General features: G+C 40.3%; 2 protein-coding genes across 2 annotated transcripts; one reads left to right on the plus strand and one right to left on the minus strand.

Annotated features, from left to right (window-relative positions):
- Nucleotides 1-1,980: 1,980 nt before the first annotated feature.
- On the minus strand, nt 1,981-3,541 carry LOC148231030 (eukaryotic initiation factor 4A-III-like). The gene is made up of 4 exons (XM_088193890.1): nt 3,000-3,541; nt 2,678-2,900; nt 2,359-2,613; nt 1,981-2,299 (listed from the first exon to the last, which is right to left on the minus strand). Exons 1-4 carry the CDS (start codon nt 3,472-3,474, stop codon nt 2,047-2,049), a joined length of 1,206 nt encoding a protein of 401 aa, XP_088050016.1. The 5' UTR covers nt 3,475-3,541; the 3' UTR covers nt 1,981-2,046.
- Nucleotides 3,542-6,705: 3,164 nt separating this feature from the next.
- Nucleotides 6,706-10,260, plus strand: H (transcriptional corepressor hairless). The gene is made up of 4 exons (XM_088194126.1): nt 6,706-7,159; nt 7,231-7,395; nt 7,471-8,484; nt 8,545-10,260. The coding sequence occupies exons 1-4, from the start codon at nt 7,045-7,047 to the stop codon at nt 8,571-8,573; spliced, it is 1,323 nt and encodes a 440-aa protein (XP_088050252.1). The 5' UTR covers nt 6,706-7,044; the 3' UTR covers nt 8,574-10,260.
- Nucleotides 10,261-12,102: the final 1,842 nt, after the last annotated feature.

Raw genomic sequence — 12,102 nt, forward strand, 5'->3', positions numbered from 1 at the left:
AAAAGAGTATCGTGTCAAATATAATATTAGATTACTTTAATTTCAATTATATTTTTGAGTTATTAAAGTATTAATAGGTGGGGAGCTGCAAATTTAGTGTTTGCCTGGGGCGCCAAATAACCTAGGACCGGCCCTGGCAGCCTGTTAGCTTCCACGTATATCTTGCATTGTTCAATCCAATGCAATTGATATTTGTGCGACCAATGTGTTGTCGTTTTGATTGCATTTTTATGCAACAATGACAACAAAACAGCCTAAAATCAATTACCACAATTAATATTTAACAATTGAAAAATGCATTATTTCATGAAATATACTTTCAAAATCAGAGCTCAGCTTCGCCCGACTGGCTACATGGTTCTGTATTTTGCTCAATTTATTACACCGTATTTATACATATTTTACACGGGTTTGCCCTACATTATGACGGAAGTGTAGATGTCATTATAACAGAATATGAGATACATTTAAATAATAATTAGAATTGCGGCGAGCATCAAAAATATAATTTATGAGTTGTATGTGACAGGATGCGAATATTTAATACTAAATTAAGATATATTTAAACAAAGAAAAATCAACAGCGGTAATGTGACGTCATGATGAGATGTCAAAATTATAGTTCGGCGGCGAACATCTAAAACTTAATTTATAGGTTACAAAGAAAAATACACTGCGCCGATGTGTCATAAAACAGCGGCAAGCATTTAAAAACAAACTGTGAAATTTTCAGCGAAATCGGTCCAGTAGTTTTTGAGTTTGGAGTACATAGACATAAAAACGTTGCCTTTTATTTACATAGATTACACGAAGGTGTTTATATTATTTTTATATTATTCTGTTGAGAAAACTGGCTACATTTTTATAAGAATATTATTATACAAATTCACACCTCAGTACAATATTCCACTGGCCATACTCGTTTTATTAAACCTCTCTATCCTTAAATTACCTCTATGTCTAGTATTAAATCTATGTACGTCTTTATTTCTTATTAAAATTCTTTAGTAACATATTATTTTCTAACTTATATATAAATATTAAAACATTCATCTTCAATATTTCTTGAATATCCAAACATTACAATCTATCAATCATAGTTCTACATCTAATGAATCTATTTTTATTTAAGACTACTCTTATTTCTGCAACATCGTTTTAACTAATTCACTAAGCATGTATAATATTGTTGCACAATAATTGAAGTGGGGCAATAAAATACTATTGTAGATTATTTTTTTTGTATTTATTCTTAACATATTTTTCATCCTAGATAATATACCTATTTTTCTACTATTATTTTTGATTGTGTAATTACAATGCTCCTTAAAATGTAATTTTTTATCTACAATTACTCCTAAATGTTTTATATTATGATTTAACATATCTTTATAATGAATAAACATACATTTACAATAGTTTAGGTACATTATTTTTTAAGCATCTTTTATTATACTTAATTCATTATTAAAGTCATCTACAACTTTTTTAATATTATCACCTATGCAATAAATTAAAGTGTTGTCTGCATATACATAGATGTATTTTACATTTTTCTATATTATTAATATGTATTATAAACAACAATGGTCCAAAGTTGCACCCCTGTGGTATACTGTGAAGTATTTTCTCTTTTGATTAAGCATGATTTATTTAAACTTTTTGCTTCCTCTTTCTTTAATAATTATCAAACCATTTTAAAACTATTTCACTTATATCTATAATCTATGTAGATTTTTGGAAAATGATGTGATGTGTGTGTTCCATGAACATGGCGATTTGATGATACCATCGCTAAAGCTGAAAAAAAAGGGATAAACTCACACCGATAAGAAAAATATTTTATGATTTCTCAAAACTTGAGTTGTAATTATTTATATTTAATTTTATTCAATAAACATCGAAATATAACAAATGTAATAAAAAGATAAATTGTTTACGTGCGACCAACGGTGGTTAAAGATAAAAATAAAACAAAGATTTAAACCATACGTTATATATTTAAGTATAAAAGTATATAAAATTCTGGAACGTTAAGTCATACATCTAAACTAAATCAGCCACATTCATCGGCATCTCGTCGATCTGCGTCGAATAATACTGTTCTATGTCTCTCAGTATCCTGATATCGCCAGATTTGACAAAATTGATGGCAACGCCTTTCCTACCGAACCTGCCAGATCTGCCGATTCTGTGAATGTACAACTCTCGATTGTTGGGCAGGTCGTAGTTGATGACGAGGGAGACTTGCTGAACGTCTATTCCCCTGGCCCACAGATCGGTCGTTATCAAAACACGGCTATATAGAAAACGGATATGTATATTATATGAAAGCAATTAATAATATAGAAAATTTACCTCACTCCGCTGCGAAACTCTTTCATGATGGAGTCCCTTTCTTTCTGAGGCATGTCGCCGTGCATGGCGGCGACCGTGAAGTTTGCCTCTCGCATCTTTTGAGTGAGCCAATCCACTTTGCGTTTTGTGCAGCAGAATATTACGGCTTGGGTTATGGTCAGGGTGTCGTAGAGATCGCACAGCGTATCGAACTTCCACTCTTCGCGTTCCACGGCCACGAAGAATTGTTTCAAACCTTCCAGAGTCAGCTCGTCGCTGTAAAGGTCGCCAATTAAATGTAGAAATTGAATCTATTATATATTTATTAAAAATGACATACCGTTTAACTAATATTCTGATAGGATCGGTCATAAACTTGGACGTCATCTCTAAGATCTCGTGAGGCAGAGTGGCCGAGACTAATATGACTTGAGTGGCCGGCGGGAGATATCTGTATATGTTGTAGATCTGCTCTTTGAATCCTTTGTTGAGCATCTCGTCGGCCTCGTCCAGAACCAGCATCTTGATAAACTGCGTGCGTAGAACGCGTCTCCTGATCATGTCTAAAAAATAAATTATATTTAATATGAATAATTTGGACCAGACTAAAAGTTTTATAATTAATAATAAACGAATTTGGGATAGAAACAATTCCTACGAACCGAATACTCTGCCCGGAGTACCCGTGACGATATGCTGGCCGAAGTCGAGCTTTCTGGCGTCTTCGACGAGGGCCGTGCCTCCGACGCAAGCGTGGCATCGCACGCGGAGCTGGTCTCCGAGCGCGAGGACGACGCGCTGCAGCTGTACGGCTAGCTCGCGCGAAGGGGCCAGCACCAGGGCGCGCGGGCACGCGCTGCAGTCGTCCGCCGTCGACGCCGACTGCAGCGCGGCTAGAGCCAGCGCCGCCGACTTGCCCGTGCCCGATTGCGCCTGAGCCACGACGTCGCGACCGGACGCGGCGGCCGCCACGAACCGCCGCTGTACGGCGGATGGCCGCTCGAAGCCGTACGCGTACACCCCGCGCAGCAGCTCAGGCCTCAACCCCATGTCTTCGAAGCTCGTCGCCACCGGCAACTCTTCGCTGGATTCGAATTCGACCGCGGATAGCGGGCACGACTCCGACTCGCGCGCCATGTTGACGTAGTGGACGACTGCGAAAGCGTGCGGCCGGAAGTCGACTCGATGTAGCGACAATTTTTACGTACTATTATGACTTTATTTATTCATTCATTTACACATTCTTTGAAAAATTCTATCATTTTTATAACTTCGTTTTTACATTCAGCTCCACAAGTTGGTAAACATACTCAGGGCCGGCCTAAGGGACGAGCTATACGAGCGGTCACCGGGGGTGGCAATTACTCGAAATGGGAGAGCCATTTGATTATATATTATCGAGGAGATATTGATAATATATTGATTATATATTATCAATATCTCCTCGTTTTTTAGAAAAATAATTCCAACATATAATAGTATTGTAGGGGCCAATTCATATTTATTTACATATATTTATTTAGATTTTGTTATGGCCAAAACTTAACGGACTCTCTCTGGTCGACGCTGGTGGGTTCGGACGCCATTGTATATTCTACCATGTAACTCTTTAATATTCAATAAAAAAAAAACACTACTGCAGCGGCTAATTGCCACCCATCACCTCCCGTCGCCAAAGTATTTAACTGTCAAGGGATCGAAATATTTTTAATAGAGCGTAGAAGGAGAACTCGCTGTATCTTTTTGTCATTACTTATGTACGTACACAAACGTATTTCCTACTCAGATACGATGACAAGCACGCACGGCTTCTCAAACGTTCTCAAAAAAAATATTTTTTAAATTTCTTCTTATTTCAAATAATAATGTTAAAAAATCATATATATATATATAAAGTAAACCTAAATTACTTAAAATAAAACATACATCTACAAACATATAACATACTTTAGGTGACGGTGATGGTGACGGGTGGCAATTAGACACAGATTGAGCCGCTGCAGTAATGTTTTATTGAATATTAATGGTGTTGTTTACAGGGTTATATAAAGCGGACGTGAGACGATGCGTTCGAACGCCCTGAAAATTGCCAGTCTAGAAAATAACCGTCATGCCAGTGCTACTAAGGTGCCGACCAGTTTTGGCCGTAACAAATCTAGGCTTCCACAATATAATACTAATAAATTTAAAAAAATCTAAATGCCTAGTGATTCGGGCATTTTATTACTTCACGAATTTGCCAAACAGCTCTGTGGCAAACAAAATACGATACACGCGTAATTTTATTACGAGTAGAAATATTACACGTACGTCTTCGTAGAAGATAAGCTAAAAAATGTCATCATGGAAATATTTGTTCAAAAGTTATCTCGGATTTCTTTAATGAGAAGGACAAATTCCTGAGAGAGCTAAAAAAAGATAATTTACAAAAGTTTGTTTAACTTTCACGTGCCCATGCTATACCACTTTGTCAGAAAATTTTGCAAGAGAGTGGGTGTGTTTATTCCCGTTTTGTCGCACGGATTCGCTTGTAGGTGTGCGAGCAAAATGCATAAGTGCGTGTGACAGAGCGAGAGAGCTAGGGCAAAGTGCCTTACGTTCTGACTCGATCTGACGCACACGTCAGACGGCGTCAATCGTGAGGCAGTATCTGTTTTCCTATCTTCGAGAAATTTACGTCGAAGCGCAGAATATTCCTGCACTTCTTAATTATTTTTCGACTTGACAAGCATATTTAATATTTTTACTTCGTTGAATAATTTTAATATAAATTACCTTTAGCTTAAATAATATTTAAAGTTATGGCCGAAAGATATAAAAATTCCGATTAATCGGATCTCGAATTTGAAAGTGTTAATTTTTCTCGGATAACGAAGACGTGATTGAAATATTGGAATCGGAATCAGACGAAGATTATTGCAATTACGAAGTTAGTATTTTTCACATTTACATTTAAAATTATTATTTCTTATGAAAACATTAATAACAATTTTTCGCTATTTATAGTTCATATCAAATATGTCCGATTTATTGGAGTGTAATGAAAACACATCCGATTCGTATAATGTAAATGGAAGGAAAAACTGTATACTAGTATGTTTAGTTTTCCCGATAACATGTGTTTCAAAAAAATTCACACGGTTTTGTTGCTCAGTTCAAAAGTTTTTAATACGGAAAGTGAAGGCAGCAAAAACAAGCGACCACCGGTGACTAATTTTTATAACAGAACAAAAGGCGGAGTTGATCTACAAGACAAAAAAACTCGTGAATATTTTTGCGTACGGGCTCGTACTTATTAAAAAAAACCGTGTTTATTCATATTCATGAGTCATTTTGTCTCCTAGATCACTTCCGCCTTTTGTTCTGTATTAAAAAAATATCAACGGTGGTCGTTTGTTTCGAAATGTTTTTCTCATAAAGTCTTAATAGTGCTTTTCCTCTGGATAGCCATCTCACTTCAGTATGTAATAAAAGCGCTTTGTGTCCACTACCCATTTCATCGCACAAAATTTTAAATAATTTGGATTGAAGTGGTCTTGATTTTACATAGTTTATCACTTTCACGGGTTCATACATAACATTTTTTAAATTTGTGGAAATTATTTTAGTCACCAGTGTTTGCCTATGAAAAATACAATGATTGCTGGTGGCATTTGTAGCTACTTTCTGGATACGTGATACAACACCTCGCTTACTTGCTGCGATAGGTAATACTATGGGAACGTTTTAAAAAACTATAACGATATTTCCTATGTAACGATAATACCTACTATATACGTATGTGGTATGCGGCTTCTATAAATGATGTCATAGATATTACGTATATTTTTACCCCTTTCCTGCCAGACTCATAGTTGCTTCACACTGTCACAATTCCGCTGACCTATGGCATAATTTATGGAATCCATCTTAAAATGTATTGAAATAATAATTAAAAAATAGAGAGAAAATTCGTGTCTCTAGCAATCACTAATGTAAGACTTATTTAATTATTATCACCTTTTCTCTGCGTATTTTTTGATTTTCGTTTTTTTGTTTATGTCGAATTTTTGGTTTTGAAATATTCGGGGTACACTCGAAATATATTTGCAGAGGTATATATATGTACGTGCTTGAACATAATGTGTTTTTGGATCGGCTTTATGTTAAAAAGTCAGAGGTAAGAATGAAATTTGAATATTCGAACGTTTTGCCCCAATGCTGGCGGGGTAATATCGAACGGATTATTTCGAAAATAAAGTTCGGCCCTGATTTTCGTCAGACTGCCGTCGAGTCGGTGAGCGAGAGCGAGAGCGAGAGCGAAAAGATATAGTGATATTTTGAAAAAAGAAAAAGTTAAAAAATCGAGCCGAATCGACGTCGTCGGCCATCGTAAAAAAGTCGGGGGAACGGCTCGCGGTCGCCGTTCGGAAAAAGCGGCGCGCGTCAAGTTTCCCGACGTCGCGGGAAAGCGGAGGTGCGGAGGAGCGGAGGAGCGGAGGGGCGGAGGGAGAGCGGAGAGCGGAGGAGCGCAGGAGCGGCGAGAAGGTCGGCGGAGCGTCTCGGGCATCTCGGGCGGCGACGCGCGACGGCGAAGGAGACGGCCTATGTACGGGGGCGTCAGGCGCTCGGCAGCGGCTGAGCGCCCCCAGCGCCCCTCGCCCTCGGCCGGCCGGCGCCGCGCAGCATGCGCGCCGCGCCCGCCGCCCCCAGCGGCCATGCGCCACTATGAGCCGCAGCCCGAGTCCGAGAGAGCCGGAGTCCGCGCCGGGCGTCAACGGCTCCGGCGCCCCCGACGCGCCTCCGCCCCCGCGTCCCGGCGGCCGTCTCAAGTTCTACCAAGGTGAGCGTCGTCGTCGAACGAGTCTCCCCTCGTGCCTCGTCTCATTTCATCTCTTCTCTTCTGCCCCTCAGATGGAAAGGTCGTGCTGGAGCTGGCGACCGCCCGCAGCGGCGATCGGACGGCGTGGGTGTCGGTGCCGAGGAAGAGCCACTGGACGCCGCCCGCGGGGCCCCCGACAGCGACGGCGGCGCCCCCGAGGCCGACGCAGCGGCGCGAGCGAGCGGCCTCGCTCAGCGGTGAGCGGCTTTCGCGGATCGCCACCCTCCTCTCTTCTACTTTTCCCTACTCAAACCTCGCTCTTCTCGTTTCAGTGTCTGACGATAACAGCTCCGTGCAGTCGTCTCCCTGGCAGAGGGACCACCGGTGGAAGCAGTCCGCCCCGCGGAGAGGGGTCTCCAGAGAGCTCGCCGGCTGCTATCTGCGGCCCGCGGGGCTCTCCGCCGCGCTGTTGACGGCGCCGGCGGCCAGGCGGAAGCGCCGCAGGCCGTTCGACGTCGCCCCCGTCGAGACTACTAACGGGACGGCGAGCCGGCTCACCAACGGCGCGAGCCGGCACCGCGACGAGAGCTGTGGACGGATGCGCAAAAAGTCCAGGAGGAGGAGGGCGCGACGGGACTTGGCCGACGTCGTCCGGGCTCTCGCCGACCGCCCGTCGGTCCGGCCGGCCGCCGTCAACGCCAAGACCGCCGTCGTCGACTGCAAGCGAGATCGAGCCATGGTCTCGCCTAGAAAAAGAATCCTGATGGAGTTCGAAAGGGAAGAGCAGGAGGACTCGACCAAGCGATGCAGGTCGCGCGGGACGGTCTCCACGCCCAAGCCGGGCCCGTCGCGCGCGCATTCCGACGGCGCCTCCAGCAAAACTTCTTCGCCGGCGTCCTCGCCGTTCGACGCTACCCCTCCCAGCAGATCGCCCGTCGTCTCCAAGCCGGTCAGCAGCTACAGCATACATTCGCTCCTGAGCAAGCCGGACGGCCGCGGGTCCGCTCCGACCTACGACTCGCCCGACCTCGGCTCCAGCCCGGAGAGCTCGGAGCGGAGGCCGCGCGCCGCCGGACCGGAACCGGTCATCTCGCGTCCGCCGGACAAATACTACTACCGGGACGTGTACCGGGGTCCCGAGGACCCCGCCGCGGCCTACCCGTGGTACCAGCCGGCGCCGTACGCGCCTTCCCCGGCCTACTACGGCGCCGGCTATCATCAGCCTTACGGCCCCAGGGCGCACCATCCGTTCCTGCTGCCGTACCCCGTGCTGCCCCCCGGCCCGTGGAGCGCCCTCGCCGGCCCGCTGCTGGCGGACCGCGCTCCTCGAGAGGACTCCTCTTCGGGTACGTGCGACTTTCGCGCGCTCCCTCCCTCCAGACGCCTGACCGTCTCGTCTGTTTCAGATCTCCCGCTGAACCTGTCCAAGCATTGACGGCGCGGCCTCCACTGCGTCTCTCCCCGTTCGGCGATTAGACTGATAGACTTTTAAACCGACGGACTCGTCTCGTCCCGTAGATTTTTACGAACGTATCTTTGCGACGTTCCGCCGCGACGTCGCATCGTCGCGAGCAGTGCCTTCGAAAGGAATATAATTTTTATATAAATATGTACGCGCGGAAGAATATATACGCTCATATTTTATTATGAATATATTGTACAGTTATATGTGTAATTAAATTATATGTACGTATAGAAAATTCAATATTTTGTGTAACAAATTTTTGCAACGCGCGCCTTAGACGTCCGCGCGGCGCGACGGCGGACCGTTCTCGTCGAACATCGTAATTTTTAAAAATATGTGCAATACCGCGCAGGACGGAAGACGGGACCGAAGCTCGCGACGGACGATCGAAAGCGCTCTTCGTAAATTTTAAGACGTCTGATCGACGAATACGCGAATATATATTTTGTACAGTATTTTTGCACCGGTTTAAGGTTTCGTACGTTCGCGACGTACGTCTCGATTAAAGTCGAAAATTAAACATGGTTCGTACTATACCTCCAACTAATTTCGCTTCGCGTGTATTATATATTTAAATTTTTTATCAGATTTACGAAAACTATACGATCCTCGTTAACCTCGGTATTTTTTTATTTTCGTATTATTGACAAAACGGTAATATATTTATGTATCGACATTTATATCTTTTCAATATTTCATGATTTTTTACCTGCGCCGTTGGTCTTGTCGGAATAAGTATTTTTGCAAAAACGTCGCCGACTCGTGCAAACTTCGGCTTCCGTTTTGCTGCGCCGCTTGCGACGCCTTAGACGTAAAATGTGAATATTTTCGTATCCATGAAAAATTACTGTTCCGTCTTGTGTTAAATTTTTTTTGGCGACAAAATAACGCTCTGGACTGCCGCGTCAAGGTGCATTCCGATCGTTTTAAATGTGCCATTTTTCGTGACAATCGTTTTTTACAGATCGTATTAAAAATGACCATATCTATCGTATAGTGATAGATTTAACAAATACATATATGACGACCGAAATCGTTCGATTTTTATATTTTTATATAAATGTTCATGCGTGAAAAAATCGTACATTTAGATGCTCAAAATTATTGTATATTTTATAAATTTTTACCTTTATAGCTGCTCGTTTTTAAATACGAATATTTTATATACATTTTTTTATATCGTATCGAACTTATAATATATATATATATATATCGCTGTCCGTTTTTATGTAAATAAAAAGTTTACATATGTCGATCGATCTTATGAAACATTCCACTCGAATTATTCCTTAATCTGACTGACGACACGCTAGCCGGGCGAATCGCGAAACGATTCCGGAAGTCGCCGTATGTAAAAAATGTACGTTTGCGTTAGACTTTTTCACGAATCGACAATCCGAAGGTTTTTATAGATTAGTTTTCAGAAATGACTAATATTGTATCGCAAATCGTGGCTGCGAAAGCTTCGTCGAAGACTGATGCATAATTCTCTTATTTATTGTGATATGACTGAAAACGCTACCTAATTCTTATACTTCAACTTAGCGCGATAAAATGCAATCGTCTTCCTGTAAAGTCTACGATAATATTGAAAACTATAATAAAAAATATTGGTAATTAAGGTATAAATATTTACTCGAATAAATTTTTTTTACTACATATCTCTATCAATCTCCCCTCGTCCATCCTCAAAATTTCCTCGATGCGTTCGCGAGGGTTTTCCCGCATTGCAGTTTGAGAAATAAAATATATGTTTTAAGCAATAAATAATTTAATTGTGCACAGATGTCGTTAAATATTTGATGAATTTTTAAAAAAAAATGAGTATTATTAAAACTTTTTTAGAATTTTTTATGGAAATATTAAAAAATAGCCTATCAAAAACGATTTTTACGACTTGTCTGTTAGAAACATAGATTAAACCTATATATATCTTATCACCACCCGAAGAGTTTAATTACTGAATACTGCTGTGATACCTGGAAAGTGAAGGCGTTGAATGTTAGATATAGAGTATGTCAATATATTTTGTAATTAATAGTAATATGTTCTTTTTGTAGCTTGAGTGTAGTGGGAAAATTTATTCTTAAATTCAATAAATAATAACATGCGGAGGTTTTTACCTTTATTTTTCTCTAAACGGGAACTAAATACTAGGGCTATGGGGTTATATCCAAATTTACCGACTCTCATGATTATAAATAAGATAGAAAAAGACAAAAAATATTAAGCATTAAAAATTGCTACATCTACTTAACCAAGATGCTATTTTTCAAAATTTATAATTTTTTTTGATAAAAAAAAAACATTATTTTTAAACCTTTATTAATGTGACATTTAAAAAAAGACTTGCGACATGGATTCTATAATTCTGCTAAATATATCAAAGATTATAATCTCAAGTTAAGTATTTTGAAATATATAATTAAATTTAGTTTTAAAAATATATAGAAAAGGATTTAATATTGTTTTTTTTAATCTAGGAAATGTATAACTTAGCAATACTCCGGTAATTGTAGTCAATCCTTTCAAATTGTGGATTACAAAATTCTGTTAAAAGTAAATGAAGAAAAACCGATATTTTTTTAAGTTTTAATACAGCTTCCATTATTATATCACATCTATAGTGTCGATCTGGCCCATCAATTTTTGGCGTAAAATCTATTTTTTAGAACTTTTAAATAACATAAGAGGTGGTCGGATATGTAATTCGAAAACTTGATGTGTAATACGACAAAAGCTGGACTGTAGATTTATCAGCTTCTGTAAGTTATAGCTTCGACTAAGGGTTCCACATTTTTGTAGTTTTTGAAAATAGAGGTTGAATTGCTTTATTTATTTTTTGCAGGTTATAAAAGATTATTATTAGATTTTTTAGATGTGTAATCAAAATTATACAACTTTCATTCTTCTCAATTTTTTAAAATACGAAAATACTGTTGTATCTATATAAATCCTAAACAATGCCTACTATCAAAATAAAATAGATATGCCAACAACGCATCAATTGTATTTCCCTGATTTGATGAAGTGTTATCAAAGAACTATCATCAAGTCTCTGTATAGGACATGATTGATTACATTTTTTATCAGGCAGACGAGAATTATATGGTTCTAGCACAACGGAGTCATTATGCGTAGCTTCTTTGTATCAATTTCAAGAAATTCAGATTTCACCCATTCCTGTGCTCATAAGATTCATCAGTCTTGCTTTTTTGTAATGTAGTAACATATGAGAGGAGCTGGTGTATGTCAACAAAAGCATTCGATGATAAGAAATGGACCAAAAAAGCTTAAATTTAGTAATGGAAAGCGATCTGAATGGAGCCAATATTAGACAGCAAGAGAACTAAATGCATTCAAGGGATGTAGTATTTTACATAGCCCCGAAAAATGTTTTCTAAAAACAATATATGCATAAGTTTTTTACAGCCTTCAGTCTCAATCGAGCGACCCTGTCGTAGTTCACATCCAATTTGTCTTTTTGTTTATTTATATC

This window comes from Plectrocnemia conspersa, unplaced genomic scaffold (assembly GCF_051122295.1).
Source record: "Plectrocnemia conspersa isolate PC_06_02 unplaced genomic scaffold, ASM5112229v1 ptg000010l, whole genome shotgun sequence".
Taxonomy (NCBI): Eukaryota; Metazoa; Arthropoda; class Insecta; order Trichoptera; family Polycentropodidae; genus Plectrocnemia; species Plectrocnemia conspersa.